The sequence below is a fragment of the Lissotriton vulgaris genome, chromosome 5 (assembly GCF_964263255.1).
Source record: "Lissotriton vulgaris chromosome 5, aLisVul1.2, whole genome shotgun sequence".
Classification (NCBI taxonomy): domain Eukaryota; kingdom Metazoa; phylum Chordata; class Amphibia; order Caudata; family Salamandridae; genus Lissotriton; species Lissotriton vulgaris.
In genome coordinates this window covers 2,001,424,592-2,001,447,619 of record NC_141693.1, presented here as the reverse complement: position 1 = coordinate 2,001,447,619, position 23,028 = coordinate 2,001,424,592, and the positions used below count along the sequence as shown (strand labels likewise).

The following is a 23,028-nucleotide window of genomic DNA, read 5'->3' as shown; positions in this document are numbered from 1 at the left end:
CAAAATCTGTTCAGCCACAAGCTTCAGCTTTCAAATCCCTAGGGCAAAACGGGAACATTTCAAGTTGTTCCATTATGCAAGTACAGTGTGGCATTCTGAGCTGTGCCATTAAGATATTAAGTGGTAAATTAGTATCTTTTGCGGAGAATTCAATCAATAAATTTAAAAATGGGCCAGAAATCACTGGAAATTGAGACTGTATCCCTTATCTCCTTGTTAAAATAGACTTTTGGTTGTCTTTGGTCAATTAACTCAAAGGGCTATTGGGTAGTTATAATGGTGATGTCATGCTCATTGTGTACCGTGTTTATGCACTTGGATAGTGGTAATGCATTTCAAGGCGAGGCATTTTCTTGTGTTCAACTTGAAACCTGTATCACCCCTGAAAGTATTTTTGATGCACTTTGATTGGGTCTTCTTTCCTAAACACTTTTCTTACACCTTATCATCCCTTGATTGCACCTCTTGAAAAGCATTGGCCACTGTCTGTAGATAATGCCTGTGAGTCTTGTTAATTTTTTTTGTCTGCTGTTATGCAGCCTGAAATAACATGTGAACTGGCAACTCTGAAAAGTTAGCTAGAGACTAAAGTGTTCACCCCTGTCCACCCCTCTCCTCCCCAGCAAGCAATTGCTGTTTTGTTGAACTTATCAAGTGCTATCTGTTTTATTGATGAAACTGTACTTTCTTGATGCTGCAGGTCCCCTGTGGAAGAGACCTTTTCTGCGCTCAGCCGATTAGACAGTGGCAGTAACCACTCTCTATACAGCATGGAGCGTTCCTCGCATAGCAGCACGGATGCACCGGACACTCCAGGGAAGAAACAAGACAAGGAGCCCAAATCCTCAATGCAAAAGAGTGCAGAATCCTTGGTGCAGTATGACGGCAGCTACAGCAGTAAGTCCGCTTTTGTGTGACAATACAACCCAATTAAGAAATTGTCAAAAAAACTAGAGGCGCAGGCAAAAGGTAATTTGGGGTGTCTGTTTTTCTAGTTTCCACTATTACTCCTTACCACTGCTATCACTCCCTACCATCACAGCATCCCTTTTCACTCCCTAGCTCCGCAGCATTCCTTTTTCACATCACAGCATCCCTCTTTAACTCCATACCATCACAGCAACCCCAAAGATAGGCAGAGGTAAAAATAGATAATACCTTATTCTCTATTTATGATAGTGGGCGAGTGTAAGAAAGTGGCTCTGTATATACTGGACCAAAGTAAGGTACAGTGTGCACAGTCAACAGTCCCCAGAGGTATGGCAGAGGCTAAAGTTAGATATAACCTTACACTCTAAAGTGGTAGCTTGGTCGTGCAATAAGGCAGTATCAGAGGACAGTGTGAAGCATTTGTTGTACACACTCAGTCTCACACACTCAATAACTGAACTCTAGGCCAATTGTTTTGTATATAAAAATATAGTTTATTTTAACCACAAGTAGGTATCATAAATACTTTCTCAGAATGAGATGATGCATTAGAATATTTTCTAATAGCAATAGACTTTGGAATGCAATAGATACAGTTGTTGCAGTATGCAACACAAGTTAAACACAAAATAACTTCTTACAGCCCTGGTGCAGTTGAAAGAAGTCGTTTTTATTATACAGGCGATTTTTAAGGAATATTTGTACGTTTGGAAAATTGACACTTAAAAGATTTTCAGGTAAAAACCAGACAATGTATTCCTATGAAGGAAAATTGAGTTAACAGTAAATCACGGTTATAACTACTTTTCAGGTTCAGTGCTGGGCTCAAAGATACAGCACTGGGATCTCTCCTGATTGCTGGTGAGTAAATGCTTTTTTGATGTTCGGACGATGAGTGAAACACAGCCAATGTGGCTGGCACCAGGGGTTTTTGCTTTTTTGTGCAGAACCACTGCTCATGGGAGTCCCAGTCGTTAGATGATCAAGGCAGGCAGGTCCTCCGTGGTTTTCGAGGTTGCTGTCCGCAGGAGACGCCGGGATTTTAGCAGGAGCAGGTTCAAGGATCAACAAGCCGGTAGGGCTGGGGCCAAGTCAGTTGGTGTCGCCCTCTTGTTAGCGGCTGCACGGCAGATCTTTCTTCTTCTTCTTTTCTTGTTTCAAATCTGGATCTGAGGAAGGAAGGTTCAGGGTGCCCCATAATACTACATTTAGGGGCGTTACAGGTAGGGCAAGGGCAGGGACCTATGGGTCCCTGTCCTGGGGTGAGTACACCCCCTATCCTAACACACTCCAGTGGGAGGGGGGGCAGGAGCCTAGCTCTGATTGGGTAGGGCTCCACATCCTCAAGATGGCTGGAGCCCAGAGTTGTGCTTCACCTCGCCTCTCTGACCTGAGGGGTGGGGTTGTCAGAGGCTGGCGCACACCCTTTCCTCACTTAGGGTATCCCGCCTGTCTTCTCGCCAGAGTGGGGGTCAGAACTGGTGGGGGCCAGTTGCGGAGTACAGCAAGTGGCCTGGAGAAGCTCACAAAGGCGGCATGCCTTTGAAGCTTCCCCTGCTCATCCTGTAGGAGGAGGCTTGGCACCTCATCCCTGGATGTGCATGGTTTCAGGCCCCCGAGAGCGGCAGGCTCTCGACCCAGGGGTCCAGGTGGTGGCGGCCTCGGTAGCCCCGCAGTTAGGACACTGGGAGTTCAGGGGCACCTCTAAGATTGCCTCTGTCGTGCATTTGGCATTAAATCCCACACTGGCATCAGTGCGGGTTTAATGTGCTGAAACGTTTGATATCAAAATTGTCAGTCTTCAGTGTTCGTAATGACAACCTCCCAGCACCACATACTCCTAATGGCATCACTGCACTTACAATGTCCAGGAATGGCCCTGGGTACTGTAGGGGGACAGGGCTCATTCACCTGTGCCCACACCACTGGCATAGTGCACCCAGCTAGAGGGGTGACTGTATGCCAGGGCAGTTTTTGTGGGCATGGCACACAGGAATGTGTGCCATGTCGACTCTTTGTTTAGTTCTGCACCTAGCCACTCTGCCTGCAATGGCAGTGTGTGTCAGGGTACAGGGCCCCTAAGGGTGGCACAATAAGTGCTGCAGCCCTTAGGGGTCTTCTCTGGTCACAATGCCCTGGGTACCATTTACCAGGGGCTGACATGTGGCCAGCGATGGGTTTTAGTTTCAACAGTTTCAGGGCAGGAACACCGGCTCTGGGCACCTGATTGACAGGAGCCCAGGGCACACTCCGTCAAAGTACATCAGCAATTCAGCAAAAAGTGGGGGCATACCATGCAAGAAAGATGACACTTTCTCACATACAGGTGTACCTTTTTTATACTTATTATTATTATTATTATTATTATTATATTTCTTATATAGCGCCAGAATCGACCCCCGAAGGGGTATCTCCGCGCTTGCCTTGGGAACCCGTCCTGGTTTTTCCCCTGTGAGATAGCCCCTACAGGGCATCCCCAAGGTGAAAGCCAGGCATCCCGCCGCGGGGGGCCGTTGTGGAGATTAAGCAAGCTTAATGCCCAGTGTTGCAGAGTGTGAACCCATGATTAGGTCAGGCACCGAAGCGAGAATTATTGAGTCTGTGGTCATTTGAGCTCAACACCCTGCCGCGTCGGGAATTGAACCCTGGTCCCGGGTCTGACCTCTGCTTCAGGGCCTGCCTGCTCTAACCAGTGAGCCACACTTCTCCACATTACTTTACTTAAATACTTTTCAAATAACAATAGACTCTTTGAATACAATAGTTATAGTTTGCTGCAATAGGCAACTCAATTTCAAACACAATGCAACATTGAGCTCAATGGAAATGTCTAGTTAAATGCAATTATTTACTTTGTAGATTACTTTTCTAACCACAGGACTGGATCCTAGTTTCAGGCCCGGGACATGAGCTGTAAACAGTTAAGTAAAAGCGTTTTGGTTGCAGTAGTGATGTTTAAGGAATAATATTGTATTTTAAAAGCTGACACTTCGAAACTTTTCTAGGCTAAATTACCAATGTTATCCTATGGAAGGAAATTCAGTTTGCAGGTAAAGTAGGTTTACATTACTTTTGTAATCCAGTGCTGGGCTCCTAGGTTCAGCACTGGGGCATCTATCTAAAACAGGCAAGTAATTACGTTTTATCGTTGGCACGATTTGTAAGTTTCAAAAATCGACACTTAAAAAAACTTTTTCAGCAAAAAGCAGGCAGTGATATCTTGTGGAAGGAAATTCAAGTTACTGGTAAGTACGGTTAAAATTACTTTTCAGGGTCAGTACTGAGCTACAAGATGCAGCACTGAGGTCTCTCCTGATAACAGGTGAGTAAATCAGAATTAGTAGTTCAGCTGATTTTAGATGAATATTTTAAAGTTCCAAAACTCCACACTTTGACTGGTTTCACTTGGAAATTCTTCTATGTTAGCCTATAGAAAAAAAGTGAGTTATCGGCTTTTAGGTAAGTACCCGATGGACGAGTTAAGGTAGGTACAGTTGGTGCACCCTCAGCGGCACGGGGGCAGAATGGTGCAGAGGTAGTTAGGCCCAATGTTATCAAATAAGAAGCAGTTGGCCTTCGGTTGGTGGCTGCTGGCAAGTAGGCCACGTGGCTGTGGGAGCTGGGCTCCTGGTCACTTGCTCAGGGCAAATGGGGAAGTAGGTTAGGACAAAGGTCTCACTGCCAGAGGCACTCGGGCGGCTAGGTGCAGGGTGCTTTTGAGCCATCGGGCACTCTGTTATTCAATGGAGATCTTGGAAAGTGGACAAAGGCTGCAGGCTCTGGGACGGAGGATCTTCAGGAGCGACCAACACTTTGAGGGGTAAGTCTGGATCTTGGAGGATAGGTAGGCAACCCGGAGTTGAGCACAGGGGGCCGTGGGGCGTCTGGTGCAGGGGTGTCTTTTGACGTCGGGAAATCTTACCCTCTGCCTGTCGTGGTTGGAGGGGTCCCTGGTTCTGAGGCTGCAGGCGTCGTCTGGGTCATCGGAGGGTCCTTGGACACTGGATTCCAGGTCAGAATGGCCGAGGGGATGTCCTCAGGTTCTTTGTCCACTCGGGCACAGGCCGGGCTCGGCGTGTGCAGAGTGGGCTGGATTCGCTGTTCCTGGCTGGCACCAGCGCTATTGCTGTTTGAGCAGAACCACAGCTCGTGGGAGTCCCAGTCCCTAAGAGGGTCAAGGCAAGTCCTCCGGGGTTCTCTAGGTTGCTGTCCACAGGAGACGCCGGGATTTAGCAGGAGCAGGTTCAAGGATCAATAGGCCTGTGGGGCCGGGGCCAAGTCAGTTGGTGTCCTCCTCTTGTTAGCAGCTGCACAGCAAGTCTTCTTCTGCAGTAGGGGATCTCTGTGTATAGTCATAATCTTGTGAATAGTCCCGCCCATGTGCGTGGACCCCGGAGCAATCTAAATAGTCTCTTAAGTTGTCTTCTTCTGCAGTTCTGCATAGACACTTAATAGAAAACCAAAGACAAATAATGCAGCTTTAAACTACAAGGCTACATTGGCCAGCACTTCATCTCGAAATGAAAAAGCTAGCCAAATAATATAAAATGTTACACATTTTGTAAAGTTTCACACCTAGAGAAACTCCCCTTCACAAAAATCCTTTGTCATGATAAAGAGGAAGCGTTGGATAGACAAGCCCCATAGGCTGCCATTATGTGTCTGGAAAAAGGATACCGTGCCTTTATGGAACTCTCCAGAGACCCTCGGTATCCCATGATGCACAGCCAAAGGCCTTTTACTTTCAGTTCTTTTTTCCGGCTCCTGCTAGCAGGACTCTGGAGCATTGAGCTCTACCTTTTTGGGTATTTCTTCAATTTTTGGAGCTTTTCCAGTGATTTGAGTGTTTCACTCGACGTCTGGAGTCTTCCTCTTCCAGTTGCTGTCTTTTGTGATCCGTTTTGCCACCTCTTTCTTGTCGAAAGGCCAGCTTTATTCGACAAGTGCCCTGAGTGTGGTAGGAAGAAGGTTAAATCTGACCCCAACAGAGTGTGCATAATCTTGTGTCCCTTCTACCCATGTCCCTGACTCCTGTGATATGTCACTCTTTCCCCAGGAGGACCCTGCGTGACCGGGAGAAGATTTGTCTCCAAGGCCTAGAGCAGAGGAGACATCAAGAGCCAGGTGGAACTTCTGAAAAAGCAGGCGCTCGCCATTGAGGCAACATCACCGTTCGCCGTCAACATCGACGCGAAGGTCGACTTCGAGGAGAGGAAGATCGGCGTCAAGGCGACGGCACTCCATGTCGGGGAGTTAGTCGACGTCGAGAAGACCGACGTCGAGAAAAGAGACGCCAAAGGTCGACGTCGAGGAGGGACAACTCGATGTCAAAGAGGAAGTCAAGGGCCAGAACAGTGTCTAGTGCCTCTGTGGTTAGCGTCTCATCCTCATCATCAACTCGTCCTCGGAGAGATCTACCTCCAGAGCATCCTCTCCGAGGCCCGCTTGTAAGAAAAGAGTTCTTAGGTCACCGGACTCTGATTCTTCCTGGACCTATTCGCCCTCCAGGCCCAGGATGCCTACGCCTCCTCTTCAGCAACTGCCTCCGCCTTCGCCACCACCACCACCACCACCACCACCACCACCACCACCACCTCCTCCTCCGCAACCGAGGCCTTTGGTTCCGGCTCAGCCTCCTCCTCCGCTTCTACAGTCTCCTGGGCCAATGGCTCCTACAAGGCCCAGAAAGCCAAGGTCCAGATCCAAAGGGAGGCATCGCTCTCGCAGTGAGCGTAGATCTTCTACGAGGTCACGTCGTCGTCAGCAGAGGGATAGGTCACGGTCCAGGTACACGGACTCGTCCAGTGACAGGAGGTATTCTCCCACTTTGTCAGACTCTCCTCCTACGAGAGTGTCGCCAGTGGATGACATTGTGATGTTTCAGGATATGCTGCTGAGGGGGGCAGCGAAGTTGGGGATCACACGGACGGTGCCCACCCCTTCCACCTCTTTGATTTTTGAAACGTTGCAAAGCAGGTACCTCTCTGGCCCTTAGCTGCCTTTAGTGCCAGGACTCGAGGAACCGGCCATGGAGCTGTTTCGGACGCCGGCCTCGGTGAAGTCAGCGCCGTCTCGACTTCAGAAGTAGTATAGACCCCTGGATTTGGATCCAGCGTTCTTAAGAACAGATCCTGTTCCGGTCATAGTGACAGCGGCCAAGAAGCAGCACTCTACTGCCCCTTCGTCTACGGTCCCTCCCGACATGGAGAGCCGTCAAATGGATTCGGCAGGAAGGAAAGTCTGCAGTACAGCTGCCACCTCGATGAAAGCGGCGAGTTTATCAGCGCTTTTGGTTCGGTATGACAGTTCCTTGTGGGAGTCCCTGCATCAGTTCATTGAGATCCTTCAGAGGGACTGGAGAGAAGACTTCCAGGAGATATTGAATGAGGGCATGATGGTCTCGAATCAGGTCATCAATTCGGCGGCAGACACATCTCTCCTGGCTGCTCATGGGTACTGCCATGTAAATGTAAATGTATTTGAGCTTATATAGAGCACAGCTACCCGCAGTGGGTTTCCCGGCGCTTGCTTAGGGAGCCCGTCCTGGTATTCCCCTGTGAGATAACCCCGGCAGGCTATCCACAAGGTGAAAGCCAGGCATCCCGCCACCAGGGGCCGTTGTGGAGATTAAGCAAGCTATTGCCCAGAGTCGCAGAGTGTGAACCCGTGAGTCGAGAAGGCACCGGAGCGAGAATTATCGAGTCCGTGGAATTTTTAGCCCAAGACCCGCCGAGGTGGGGAATTGAACCCTGGTCCAGGGCCGATCTCAGCTTCCGGGTCTGCCGCCTCTAACCCCTGAGCCACACTTCTCCACAATGCCATGCCATAAACTTGGGACGCCACTCCTGGTTGCGCCTGACATCGCTTAAAGCAGAAGCGCAACAGCGGATTGTTAACTTGCCTTTTTCTGGATCTACCCTCTTCGGGACTCATGTGGACAAGGAGATGGCCCACATGAAGGCAGAAGTGGAAACGCTAAAAGCTGTCTGTTTGGAGAAACCAAAGGAACAGCGGAAGTCCTTCCGCACCTTCCAGAGGCGTTACTCTTCCCAGAGATCTCAGCGAGGGCAAGGTCGCCAAGCTGGCCAACAGCAATAGCAATACCAGCGTTCGCCGTTCCAGGAGTGGCAGAGGCGGTCAGCAGGCCTCCTCTGCGAATAAGGGCCTAAGCCCTAAGGACTTACTTCCCCCTCGTCTGTTACCCGCTCCGGTGGGGGGCTAGCATACAAAATTACTTGGCAGAAGGGAGAAAGATTACTCTGGACAAGTGGGTGCTGAATATTGTTTGCAATGGATATAGTCTTTGCTTTGTCAGCCCTCCTCCAGCTATTCCACTGGTTGGTTCGCAAAACCAGCTGCAACTTCAAGAGTAGGCCGATACCATGTTAAGAAAAGGGCGATAGTAGACGTCCTTCTGTCTCAAAGGGGAAAGGGTCTATACTCCAGATTCTTTCTGGTATGCAAAAAGGCCAAAAACGAGTTCAGGACCATTCGGAATTTGCGACAAGCAAACAAATAGATTTGCAGGGAGAAAATTTGCATGCTGTCCTTGCACCAGATTTATCCTCAGCTGCACCGAGGAGACTGGCTTTGCGCAATAGATCTGCAGGATGCGTACTTCCATGTGCCCATTCACGGAAACACCAGAAGTTCCTGCGCTTCCTGGTCGGCACCAATCACTATCAATACACCGTACTACAGTTTGGTCTGAAGTCTGCACCCAGGACTTTTTCAAAATGCATGGCAGTGGTGGCAGCGCACCTTAGAAAGAACGAGGTGTTTGTCTACCCGTACCTGGGTGACTGGTTGATCAAAGCCTCCACCTTCCAGGAAGCGCAATTGCATTTCAACAGGACGGCCGTTCTGTTGAATCAGCCGGGTTTGCGCATCAACATGTCCAAGTCCGTTCCGCCTCCTGTTCAGTGCCTGCAGTACTTGGGAGCCTCCATCAATACACTCAGAGCAAGCGTGTCTCCTTTGGAGGAGCAACGCTTATCGATCCTTCGGAAGACTCAGGCTCTCATGTCCGTTCCATCAACGACAGTGTCTTCTATTCTGGGGTTGATGGCTTCTTGCATCTTCCTCACACCACATGCGCGGCTCCACATGAGACCACTGCAGGAATGTCTGGAGGATCAATGGGACCAGAAATGAGGGAACTGGGACGACAGGATCCAACTGTCTCTGCACGCTCAACAGTCCCTGAGATGGTGGTGTTCAGCAGAGAACCACCTCAAGGGAGTTATAAATTGTAAATTTATAACTTCCGTTCCGTTCCACAAGGACATTCCCATACAGACTATTGTCACGGATGCTTCTCTCCACAGCTGGGAAGCGCATTCGGACCATCTACAGATCCAAGGAACGTGGTCCCAGGCGGAATAACGTACCACATCAATTTTCTGGAACTCAGAGCTGTTCATTTGGCGCTGAAGGCCTTTCATCCATCCTTCCGGACCAACTCCTTGCTTGTACAGACAGACAATTCGACCACAATGTATTACCTCAACAAGCAGGGGGGCTCGATCGCGCACACTGTCCCCGGAAGCGCAGGCGATCTGGCACTGGCTGCTAGCCAGAGGACTGACGATAACGGGTACCCATCTACCCGGTGTGCAGAATGCTTAGGCTGACTCACTCAGCACGCTCGTACAGGAAAACCACGAGTTGGTTCTAAATGACGAGGTGCTAGGAAACCTCTTCGAAAGATGGGGCACTCTAGAAATAGATCTGTTCGCCACCGCCGAAAACAGAAAATGCAGAGACTTCGCCTCCAGGTTTTACCAACTGTGTACTTTGGGGAATACTCTATGGATCAGCTGGTCGAACAGCTTTCTGTACGCTTTTCCGCCCTTTCCCCTGATTCCGGCAGTACTCATCAAGCTGTCTCAATCCAGAGCGCGAATGATCCTCATTGCTCCGGAGTAGCCTCGACAGTGGTGGTTCACAGACCAGCTCCACCGGTCTCTCCAACCCCACCTGCGGCTTCCATGTCGGCCGGACCTTCTAACGAAGTTCGGGGGGCAGATGGTGCACCCCAACCTCTCATTGTTGTTTGGCGGCATGGCCCCTGAGAGAGTACAATATGGACACTTGAATTTGCCTGACAACTGCATGGAAATACTTAAGGGGGCTAAAAGGCCATCCCAAGGACATCCTATGCCTACAAGTGTAAAAGATTCTGCCTCTGGTGCGCATCCAAGAACGCTGATCCTACTTCCTGCAAGGAAGATGTCAACCTTCCATACCTCTTGCATTTGGCTCAATCTGGCCTTAATTTTCATTCCATTAAGGTCCTCCTTGCAGCATTAACAGCGTATAGGAAATTTCCTTCACAAAGATCCTTTTTCCAGATTCCTGTCAAAGATTTTTTGGAAGGATTGAAGAAGGTATTTCCCCCTGTAAGGCGTCCTTCTCCTTCATGGGAACTGAATGCGGTGCTGTCCAGGTCGATAGAGCATTTTGAGCCTATTCATAAGGCTTCGCTACATCATTTATCTTGGAAGGCGGCCTTCCTTGTGGCTATAACATCGGCCTGCAGGATGAGTGAAATCCAGGCTTTGTGTTGCCAAGAGCCGTATACTGTTTTTCATGCTGCCAAAGTTGTCATGAGGACTCACCGTAAGTTCCTTCCTAAAGTCATTTCTGAATTCCATGTTAATCAGACGATAACTTTACCTACGTTTTTCCAACATCCTTCTCCGGCGGAAAGGTCTCTTCATTCCCTGGATGTACGAAGGGTGTCCAAGTTTCACTTGGATAAGACCAAGGTCATTCGTAGGTCAGACCAATTGTTTGTCAATAGCGGTTCGGTCAGGGCTGGTCTTGCCACCTCAAAACAGTCCATCTCTAGGTGGATTGTGTCCTGTATCCAGTTATGTTACCAAAAGGCTAACAAGACCATAAAGGGTAAACCTAAGGCTCATTCCATCAGGGGCAAAGCGGCTACAACCGCTTTGCTACGTAATGTTCCCATTGCAGGTATCTGTAGGGCTGCCACGTGGAAGTCGGTCCATACCTTTGTCAAACACTACTGCCTGGATTCTCATGCCAGGGCAGACGCTCTGGTTGGACAGGCTTCTTTGAGGAATTTGTTTGCACAGTAGTGGTTTTGTCTGTTTCCTCCACCACTGGTTTGGTTTGTTGGGCTGGGCTTGCCATTCTATTCACAAGATTATGACTATACGCGGAGATCCCCTACTACAGAAGGAGTCGTTTTTTACCTGTAACTCCAGTTCTGTAGTAGGGGTATCTCTGTTATAGTCATAAGCTCCCGCCCTCCTCCCCGGTGGATGAAACGATAATGTACTGCATTCTACAGGCCTGGCTTTATAAACCTTCAAAAAGAACTGGAAGTAAAAGTCCTTTGGCTGTGCATCCTGGGATACCGAGGGTCTCTGAAGAGTTCCTTAAAGGCAAGGTATCCTTTTTCCAGACACAATGTGCCTATAGGGCTTGTCTATCCAACCCTTCCTCTCTATCATGACAAATTATTTTTGTGAAGGAGTTCTGCAGCGTGAATCTTTCTGGATTCACTATGCTGTGCATTATTCCGCGGTCTAGTGGTTGGGTCCGGAATCCTAGTCTTTTTTTTTTTTTTTTTTTTTTTTTTTTTTTTTTTTTTTTTGTGTAGCCCAGGTAGCAGTCGAAGTCCCACCTTCTGGTGTACTTCCTGTGATGTTGGCACGCTTCCTGCAGAAGCCGTTGGGTCTGGATCGTCACCGAGAGGCTCCCGAGTTTTTGGAGGAAAGACTAAATTTACACACTAAAGATTGGAGACGATACCGAGGAGCGAGATCACCAAGCCGGGATGACTAAGGAGGAGAACTTCGAGATCTTCAACGTCCAACGGAGAATGTGCACACAGGGGGCCCCCTGAGCGCAGGAATGGACAAAACACCTTTTAAATTCTGCCGTAAGTGCCACCACAAATATGTGCAGAAGGACCAGCACCCGGTCTGCAACCTCTGCTTGCCGGTCGACCACGAGAGCAAGGATTGCAACGCCTGCTCCGCCTTCACCCCGAAGACACTCCGGGTTAGAGAGTGACCGAGGAGAGCCAACTACAACATGCAAGGCAAATGCCAACCTCAGTCGCTTCGGGACCTAGGCCTCTCCAGCGACGAAGAAGACCTAATCGCCGAGGTACCAGATGCCTACACGGTCGTAGAGACCGATAAGAAGGCATCTACAGAGGTAGGAGAGACGTCAACCCCTAAACCCCAACAAACTCTCGAAAAACCGAGTCAGATTCTCGAAAAACAGAGTCTAAGTCCTCGAAGGGAGCACTGGCGCCGAAAACCTAGACTGCCTCAGTTGCATCCAAGAACAAACAGCCCAGCGGATCCTTTGAAAAGGACTCCCAGGCGGCAAAAAGCCAAGGTCGTCGAAGCACGTCCCCGAAAAGGACCGCTCGACTTCGAAGGAGAAGGACCCTTCGACGTCTAAGTCTAAGAGATCGGCCGAAACACTCGACGCCGAGCATGCCGCCGAGATGGAGAGGAAAAAGAGATGGCTCGAGGCCGAAATGGAGAACATCCTGCAGAGGAAGAGTTCAACGAGAAATTGAAGGTTTCCGATTCCGTCAAAACCGCCGACGACAATCATCGAAATGGAAGAAGAGTTTGACCCCAAAACCGCCGAAAACTCCCGAGCCCCAGGAACACCTAGAGGAAGAGGCCTTTACTACGAGGAAGAAGGCGACTATGACCAGCGAACGACTTTCGGCTCTGCATCCTCTGACACAGGACCTGGAATGGCAGGACCTCGACTCCGAAACCCTGAAGAGCCCATGGAGACTTATCCTTCGAGGCCTTCGCCACCAGATGACATTGGGGCCTATAACATGGTCATCAGGAACACGGCAGCGGCTTATGGAGTCAAACTGGAGGAGGAAAAACCAAAGGCATGTTTCCTCTTAGAGACCCTGCTCCCCACTCAAACAAAGAGTCAGTTCCTCCCCATGCTCCCGAGTGTCATGGACCAAGGGAGGGAGGCGTTCAAAGACCCAGTGACCTGCAGGTCTATCACACCGTGGATGGAGAAAAAGTACAAACACTCCTCTCTGGATCCTCCCTACATCCAGTGACCCGTCAATGCAAACTCCATTATTGCGGCAACAGCCAGGAAGAGGGCAAAGATCCCTACAATATCAGGCCCACCACCAGACAAGGAAAGTAGGAGGATGTACCTAACTGGCAGGAAAATAGAGAGAAATGCAGCGGTACACTGGCACATGGCGAACTCCAATGCCCTGCTGAACTGACACCAGTACCAGCATTGGGACGAGATGGGACAACTACTCAAGCACCTCCCCAATGAATACCAGCAAAGGGCATCACAACTGGTGGAGGAAGGACAAAATATAGCAAATGCTTGCCTGAAAACAGCCTTGGATGGGGCTGACGCATCCAGCAGACTTATGATGATAGTAATCACAGAAAGAAGGCATGCCTGGCTCAGGATCTCAGGCTTCAAGCCGGAAGTAGAGAACAACATTCTGAGAACTCCTTTCAACGGAGAGACCCTGTTCGGGGCACTGGTGGATGAGAAACTCACCCAGCTCAAGAAAGAAAATGAAACTGCAAGGTCCATTGGGGCCCTACAATTCAGAGGGATGAGAAGGCTCTATCCTTGACCTTATCATCGCCAAAGAAGACTCTACCCAGTTGGAGGCAATCGAACCCTGTGATTGGTCAGACCACCACATCATCACCTTCTTCATCAACGAAAAGGTCAAACTTAACCCGGCTCAACCTGCCAAAACCAAGATCTGGAAGAGGGACATGAAGAATCTTAACCCAAACTCCTTGCCTGCCCACACAGGCAATCTCCTTCTTCCCCCGACGGGCGTCTCTGATGTGCATTCACTGACCGACCACTATCTAAACACTATGTCTACAATAATCAATGAAGCCGCACCCCTGCAAATGAAGAGAGTCGCCACCAAGAACTCGAACCCATGGTATGATGGTAGACTCAATGAGGACAGACGTGCTATGCGCATGGCAGAGCGCACGTGGATATCTGACCCCTCAGCACTGCACCTTAGAGCGCTTAAGAGTAAGAGAAACGCTTACTTCAGAAAAATCAAACGATCGAAATCAGGCTTCTTTAGCCAACAGCTGGACCAAGCAAAAAACCGACCAAGAAAACTGTTCGAGCTAGTCAAAACCCAAACCAAGACGCAGCCTCCACAACCTAACAGCTCAGCAAAGGATATTCCAAGTTGCGAAGACTTCTCTGCTTTCTTCAAGCAAAAGACCGACAACATAAGAAGTGATCTCCTCAACGACGTAAGTCGATACTCCTGCTCCATAGGCATAACTAACACTCAACCTAAAAACAACGCTTCATGGACGTCCTTCGACACCTACACTGAAGAATCAATTCACAAGCTGCTCGGCAACTTGAAACCCGCCAATCACCTCACAGACCCCCTACCTGCCAACGCTGTTAAAGCCCTCACCCCCATGCTCCTCCCACTCTGGACTAAAATCATCAACTGTTCCTTGCAACAAGGAGTCTTCCCAGACTCCCTCAAAATAGGGCAGGTCACGCCTATACTCAAGAAACCCACAGCTGACCCGGCCGACCTAAACAATTACCGACCTATCACCAATATCCCCACTTTGGCCAAATTGCTAGAAAAATGCGTACAACTCCAACTGACAAAACACATTGAGCAGTTTGACCTCCTCAACCCTCACCAATCAGGATTCAGAGCAAAACATAGCACGGAAACGGCTATGACACACATAATTGATGACGCCCTCCAAATCCTTGATCACAACGAGTCCTGCCTCCTCATCCTCCTTGACCTCTCCTCCGCATTTGATACGGTCAAACACGAGAATCTACTGGAGCTCCTAAATACCAGAATGGGCATATCTGGGACGGTTCTCAAATGGTTCACTTCCTTTCTGCACAACCGGTCTCAGAAGTTCAAGATCAACAACGCATTGTCCTCGCCTGTACCCGTAACACTAGGCGTCCCACAAGGCTCCTCCCTATCCCCCACACTGTTCAACCTCGTCATGGAACCACTCACCACCTTGCTTCAAGCATCAAATGTACACTTCCATATGTACGCAGATGACACTCAGCTCTACCTCAAACTTCAATCCCCTGAAGACATCAAACTTTTGAATGCCACACTAAGAAACACTCAAGCATGGCTGGCCGACAATCACCTTAAACTAAATGCTCTGAAAACTGAGTTCCTTCTGATCTCACCTCCTGCGAAAAAGGCCATCACCCAAACCCGGCTCAATCATCTAACCGCACTAAATGTCCACCCCACCATCGTGGACTCGGCGAAATCCCTTGGCATCACACTTGACTCCAATCTCGACATGCAGCAGCATATTAGCAAAGCAACCAAGGGTGCCAACTTCCAAATCAACACGCTGAGAAAACTCAAACCCTTCCTACCACCCAAGGACTTCCGAACTGTTGTACAAGCCCTAGTCATTCCTCGCATAGACTACGGAATTGTGGCTCTCAGCGGGCTCCCCCCTAACAACAACGGCGCCCCTACGAGCCTCCTTGAACGCGGACGCAAGGCTCATCACTGGTTCAAGAAAACACTCGCACATATCCCCTGACCTAAAAGCCCTGAACTGGCTGCCGTTTGAAGCCAGAGTACAGCTGAAAATTGCCTGTATGACACATTCGGCCGTACACCACAAGGCACCCAACTACCTCACTCACAAACTGACTATATCAGGAGGCTCAAGATCCAACAGAAGCACAAAGAATCTCCTCCTGAAACCTCGCAGATTCCGGAAGGAAAAAACATACAAACGCTCCTTCTCAGGAATGGCACCCAGGATCTGGAATGCACTCCCGCCAGAAACGAGGCTTATCCCCTCCTCTGTACTTTTCAAGAAAGAGGTAAAAGCCATCCTTATGGCTAAGTTCACCTGAACCCTATTGCTATTGGATCAATGACAGTACAGGGCTCCTAGTCTACCGGCTACCTGATTGCTTATCTATATTAGACTCTTATACGACTGCTACTGGACCAAAATCATAGCACGGATGCCTTAATATTTGTTTCCAGATTGTTTACTAGGGCTGTACACTGTGACCTGAGTGCCTTACTAACGTGCAATCCATTCACTACTGCCTATTATTCTGTTCTCAACAGTGTGTTTACTCACCCTCTGGGGTGCTATAATCTTACTCGAATCGTCATTGCACGGCTTCAATATTATTGCTTCTTGATTGTTATTTGTGTGCATACTCTTGTGCGAGTACTACCCTACTTTGCAACTCCCTACCGTATATTACACTGTTTTCAAAAGTTTGTTTTCCTACCTACTGTTTATGTAAAGCGCTCTGATATCTGCAAAGATCTTGTTCGCGCTATATAAAACTCTAAAAATAAATAAATAAATAAGGGGTACCCCGACACTGAGACCAAACGGAAGGGGAGGAAACCAGCCATTCCAGCAGGCACACCAAAGCGACAAATGCAGCAGGGACAGCAAGAGCAATCCTGGCAGTACCAGTCTCGGGGCCAGTACTTTTGCGGGAGGGCGAATGGACGAGGGCAAACAAGAGGGGGCCAACAACCCAACTTAAAGTTACTCCGTCACGCAAAGCGTGCCCACCCACACGACCCCTCTGAGGGTGGAGCACAACAAGGTCAACAAGAGGGGGTTCCATGGACAAAACATCAACAAACATGTAACACCAGTAGGAGGCAGGCTAAGACACTTCTTCCAGGAGTGGAAGAATATCACTACAGACAAATGGATACTCAACATCATACAGTTCAGATACTGCATAGAACTGGAAAAGAAACCTCCAAACAGAAAACCAAAAAGGAAGGCGCATTCAGGAAAATAACTTGCACTACTCCTAGAAGAATCACAAGAACTCCGAAAGGAGGCCATCGAGCCTGTTCCATTCAGTGAAAGGAACAAGTGGGTGTACTCAAACTATTTCCTAGTACCAAAAGTGGACGAAACGCTAAGACCCATCCTGGATCTAAGGTTCCTAAACAAATACATGAAGACGCAAAAGTTCAAAATGACATACCAACAAGAGGTCATTCCTCAGATAAGGGACGGAGACTTCATGTCCACCATAGACCTCAAAGATGCCTACCTGCACATTCCCATGAACAGGCAGCACAAACATCTACTAAGATTTACCATCAACAAAGAACACTACCAGTTCACAGGCCTAGCCTTCGGACTAAAGTCCGCACCAAGGGTCTTCACCAAGTGCCTCGCAGCAGTGGCAGGGCACCTAAGGAGGGAAGGGATTCCTGTATACCCTTACCTCGACGACTGGCTAATAAAAGCAAGTTCACACAGGACATGCAAGAACACGCACAACGGGTCACAGAAACACTGACAGACCTGGGATTCTCCATACACTTGGGGAAATCCTCAATGGAACCAGAGCAAGTGAAAAACTTCCTGGGTGCACAGATCAACACCATACAGAGCAAGGTGTTCCCCAGCTACAAGAGAACACTGGCCCTGGTGAATGAGACACGCCACTCCCGGAAGGGGCGAGCTGACAGTGAGGACAGCGTGCAAGATCATGGGGATGATGGCGTCCTGCATACACCTGGTCCCCAATATACGGCTACAAATGAGACCATTCCAGGAATGGCTGCAACAACAATGGTCACAAGCTACATGAAGTTGGGAAGATCTAGTGGTTGTAACACACGCAGTGCAGGAGGAGATTACATGGTGGAACAGGGAAAACATAGAGGGGAAACCTTTAACACCACCAACCCCTACGGTGACCATCACCACAGACTAATCGCAGATGGGATGGGGAGCACACATGAACAAGCTCAAGGTGAGGGGTCTGTGATCCCCAGCAGATGCGGTCACACATCAACTACCGTGTTCCTCGCCCTGAAGCCATTCCAGAAACAACTGTACAGCCAGTGAGTGTTGATACAGACAACATAACAACGATGTTCCACATCAACAAACTGGGAGGAACACAATCAGTCCCACTGTCCAACCTAGCGCAGGAAATATGGAGATGGGCCATCCCACTCAAAATAGACCTGCTAACCATACAACCACCAGGGAAGGACAATGTAGAAGCAGACTGGCTCAGCAGATAGACTTCAGCATCCCACGAGTGGGAGGTCAATGCACAGGAAAAGCAAAAAAAGGCTATTCAGGAGGTGGGTAACACCGACGATAGACCTATTTGCAACACCCCAGAATGCAAAATGACGAAACTTCTCATCCAGGCAACCAGGAGAACTATCCCAGGGGAATGCCCTAAGGATAAGCTGGTCGAAAACATTTACCTACGCTTCCTGAAGACATAGTTTGCACACCTAAGGCTACCCGAGCGCACCCTGCGGGTGCTACGGGAGGCAAGGAGGCCTACCACACAAAGGTGCTATGTGGCAAAATAGAAGAGGTCACACAATGATGCAGCAAGAAGCTACACAAGATGACATAGGACTGTCCTGGGGGGAGTACACCTCCTATTCTGCTCCTCTCCTGTGGGAGTGGGGCAGGAGCCCATCTCTGATTGGGCAGGGCTCCCCATCCTCCAGATGGCAGGAGCCCGGAGTTGTGCTTCACCTCACCTCTCCCACCTGATGGGTGGAGTTGGCACAGGCTGGCACACCCCTTTTCCTCACGTAGGGTTTCCTGCCAGTCTTCCCGCCAGAGTGGGGGATAAGAACCGGTGGGGGCCAGTTGCGGAGTACAGCAAGTGGTCTGGAGAAGCTCACAACGGTGGTATGCCATTGAAGCTTCCCCCTACCCATCCTGGGGGATGAGACCTAGCACCTCGCCCAGGATGTGCATTGTTGGAGGCCCAGGAGAGCGGGGGGGGGCTCTTCACCCAGGTGTCCAGCAACAGGTCTCCTGTGTATGTCCGACCAGGCAGCCTCTCAGACAAGACGTGAATTGTAGGTTAGGTTTCAGGGGGCATCTCTACGATGCCCTCTGTAGTGCATTTTACATTAAATGCCACACTGGCATCAGTGTGGGTTTAATGTGCTGAGAAGTTTGATATCAAACTTGTCGGCCTTCAGTGTAGCCATTATGGTGCTGTGGAGTTCGTAATGACAACCTCCCAGCACCATATACTCTTAATGGCACTACTGCACTTACAGTGCCCAGGAATGGCCCTGGGTAATGTAGGGGCACAGGGCTCATGCACCTCTGCCCACAACACTGGCCTAGGGCACCCAGCTAAAGGGGTGGCTGATGAATGCCAGGGCAGTGGGTTTGTCGGCACGGCACACCGGGATGTATGCCATGTCGACTCTTTGTTTAGTTCCGCACCGGGACACTCAGCCTGCAAAGTCAGTGTGTGTTTGTGTGTGTCATTGTACAGGGCCCCTAAGGGTGGCAGGATAAGTGCTGCAGGCCTTGGGGGTCTTCACTGGTCACAATGCCCTGGGTACCTAGGGTACCATTTACTAGGGGCTGATATGTGGCCAGAGATGCCAATTGGGTTTAGGCTTTTTCCAGTTTTAAGGGAAGGAACACAGGCCCTGGGTCCCTCATTAGCAAGGACCCAGGGCAAACCAAGGAAAAGTGCATCAGGTATCAGGCAAAAAGTGTGTGTGGGGGGGAGGGGGGTACTGCAACAGAAACTCACTTAGTCACAACTTGGTACCTGGTTCGCAGTAACCCAGTGCACTTTCAACCTAAATCACATTTACCAGGCACAAAGTGGGGATGACCATGTCAAAAACGGGCACTTTCCTACACTGTACAAAGTCTGTGCGAAGTGTCCCTACTCCATATGCACTAAAAAGGCTCCTTCTGGGCTGCTTTTCACACGCAACCAGCTTTTATCACTATGCATAACAGACACTTGTGTGCCATTTGAAAACAAATGTACTTGTGGATGTTTAGTTGGCTTCCAGTTCTGATCTGAAAATTAAATCTGGTTTATGCATTCAGATTCTGTTCTTGAAAATCGGCTTACCTGCCCAGGAGAGGAGTCTGAAGCTCACGCTGTTGTACCAGAGGCTTTTATTGAAGCATTGACCAAGAAACAGCGCCGTCTACTGGAGGAGGAGCAGCGCCGGAAGAAAGAGCAGGCTGTCCAGGCACGTGTTGTCTGATTGTACAAGTGGTATTTTAATGAATGTACACAAAATACTATTTGCATCTGTGATGTGCCTTATGAATGTGATGGCTGTGCAAGAAACTTTGTGCGATCAGCATAGTGTTTGGGGTGTGGAGGAAAGAGAGGCTTCTGACCTTTCCTTGTAAATCTTGCCCTGTGAACTCCTATTGTCAGGGCTTCTTTCGCTGCAGAGAGCACCATGATCACCTTCCTTGGCTTTCTGGGCGAGTCATCGCAAGGAGTGCATGAACCAAGATTTCCAAAGTGAGGTCTCGCCAGGATGTTTTCAGCTCCATACTGTGCTAGTGTCCTAAGAGATCCAGGATCACATCTCAAAAGCCTGAGTTTTCAGTAATTGGACAGTATCACGTAGCCCAAGTTCTACACCCAATATTTCATGTCAAGTTTCTTTTTTTCCTTAGGCACCTGCTAAAGGCCGGGTTCTTGCCTCACGAATGCCGCCACGCTTTGCCAAGAAGCAGAACGGCATCTGTTTGGACCAAGGTGATGTCAGCGTGTCTGGAAGCAGTCTGGGCACTGAGATCTGGGAGACCAGCAAGCAGGGTGAGGTGGTCTTCCTTTGTTGCTTGCTCTTGATGTGATTGATTTTGCAATAAAAGATGGTTCGAGGCATATGAGCTGCAGATAGTACACTTTGCATAGATCGCCAACTGGTGTTGGGCTTGGATGCTTGCACCTTGTTGTTGTCTTGGAAGAAGTCTTTTGTGGTCACGACATAGGTGACTCCTCTCTTGGACGATAGTGCGCATGGGCATCGACTCCAACTTCAGATTGTTTTTTCCGCCATCGGTTTTGGATGTAACTTCTGCCCTCCAGTTCGGCACCATATTCTCTAAACCTTTTTGACGCGCAAAACAGTCTTAGACTACACGGTATTGTTTTCGATCACGTGATTTTCGACGCGCTCCTCAAATACTCTATTCTGGTCGTTGACGCGGCCGCTGGGTCTATCAACGCTGTTCAGGCCTACAAAAGCAAGGAGGAACACATTCTTTGCAGCTCTCCCGCCTAGCGCAAAGCATATGGGCCATTCCACAGAACATGTATCTTCTGGCGGAACATCTCCCAGGAGTAAGCAATCAGCGGATCTGTTAAGTCGGCAGACTCAACAAATACACAAATGGGAACTTCATCCACAAGTTCCTCAACCTTTCTTCTAAATGTGGGGCTAACCAGACATAGATCTGTTCGCCACACACGCAAACACAAAATTCCCAACCTTTGCCGCCAGTTTCCCACACCCGCTATCCAGGGGCAATGCGATATGGATGAACTGGTCAGGCAGATTTGCGTATGCTTTTCCGCCACTCCCGCTCATTCCACTAGTAGTATGCATGCTCAAACAGTCTCTCAAGATGATTCTAGTTGCTCCCACATAGGCACAGTAACCGTGGTTCAAAACACTACTTGAACTATCAGTGGTCCCTCATCAAAAATGACGGCTCTCCCCAAAACAGCTAATGCAGAACCATGGGGAAATAAGGTACCAAGATCCAGTGCAACTGAATCTAGCGATCTGGCTCCTGAAGTCTTGACGTTTGGTTACCTAAACCTCCCACCAGACTGTATGAATATTATTAAAGCAGCCAGATGCCCCACTACTAGAGCTTGCTATGCAGCCAAATGGAAAAGATTCAATGTTTACTGCAAAAACAACAAAATTGACCCATTAGATGCTTCAATACAAAACATTATTTGCTATTTGCTCCATCTACAAAGATGCAATCTTGCAAACTCGTCAATTAGATTACATCTGGCTGCCCTTGCCGCCTACCTACAAAACACACATTTGTCATTGTTTTGAGTACTTGCTATCAAAGCCTTCATGGAAGGCCTTAAAAGGATAATTCCACCCAGACTGCCACCATCTCAGGTGTGGAACCTGAACGTAATCTTACTAGACTCAAGGGTCCCCCATTTGAGCCTTTACATAAATGCGAATTACAAATCCTTACATGGAAAATAGCGTTCCTTGTCACAACCACATCTTAGAAGTGTAAGTGAGATCCAGGCTTAACCATACAAGAACCATTTTTACAAATACATCCAAACAAAGTGGTTCTTAAACAAATCCAAAATTTCTTCCAAAAGTAATTTCTGCTTTTCATCTTAATCAATCGAGTTACCGGTGTTTTTCCAAACCCCTGTTTCAGTAGCAGAGAGCTCTTCACACGCTCGACGTCAAGAGCTTTACTTTATTACATAAACATAACTAAACGCTTTAGTTAAACAAAACCACTGTTTGTATCTTTTTCTCCACCTCATAAGGGCAACCCGATCTCCAAAACCGGAATTGCCAGGTGGATAGTCAAGTGTATTCAAATTTGCTACCAAAAAGCAAAACGCACTTTAACAATTCCCTCTAGAGCACATTCAACACACAAACTAGGTGCTTCCATGACATTCTTAGGGAACATTCCCCTAGAACACATTTGTAAGGCAGCAACTTGGCCTACTACACACCTTCAACAAACACTATTGTGTTGATGTGTAGGCCAAGCAACAAGCTTCTGTGGGCCCAGCTGTTCTTAAAACACTTTTTCGAACTGCAGCAACAAGTACCGGTGACAACCGCTAGGGGAGATACTGCTGTACAGTCTATGCAAAGTGTACGATCTGCAGCTCTTATGCCTCGAACGGAAAATGCTACTTACCAGTATGCATCTGTTATTGGCATGTAGAGCTGCAGAGTAGTACATGCCCACCCTCCTCCCTGGGACCTGAATTTGTTCCAGTTTTTATCTTAATTAAATACACTTACATGGACATCTATTCTATTTCTTGCAAACTCCATCTTTTCCCTTCATGGCGAAAAAAAATCTGAAGATGGAGTCAATGCCCATGCGCACTATCGTCCAAGGGAGGAGCCGCCTATCTTGTAACCACAAAAAACTTGTTCCAAGAGAACAACAAAGTGCAAGCATCTGAGCACAACACCAGATGGCGATCTATGTAAAGTGTACTACTGTGCAGCTCTACATGCTAAGAACA

At 48.8% G+C, this 23,028-nt stretch overlaps 1 protein-coding gene across 4 annotated transcripts in view; it reads left to right on the top strand.

Annotated features, from left to right (window-relative positions):
• Positions 1 to 23,028, top strand: part of PRRC2B (proline rich coiled-coil 2B) — a 657,801-nt gene that overhangs the window by 388,189 nt on the left and 246,584 nt on the right. For all 4 annotated transcript variants that reach the window (XM_086924792.1, XM_086924791.1, XM_086924790.1 and 1 more), the window contains 3 exons: positions 701 to 897; positions 19,848 to 19,996; positions 20,439 to 20,580. In XM_086924792.1, coding sequence (XP_086780918.1) covers positions 701 to 897; positions 19,848 to 19,996; positions 20,439 to 20,580 — 488 coding nt within the window. The remainder of the gene's footprint in view (positions 1 to 700; positions 898 to 19,847; positions 19,997 to 20,438; positions 20,581 to 23,028) is intronic.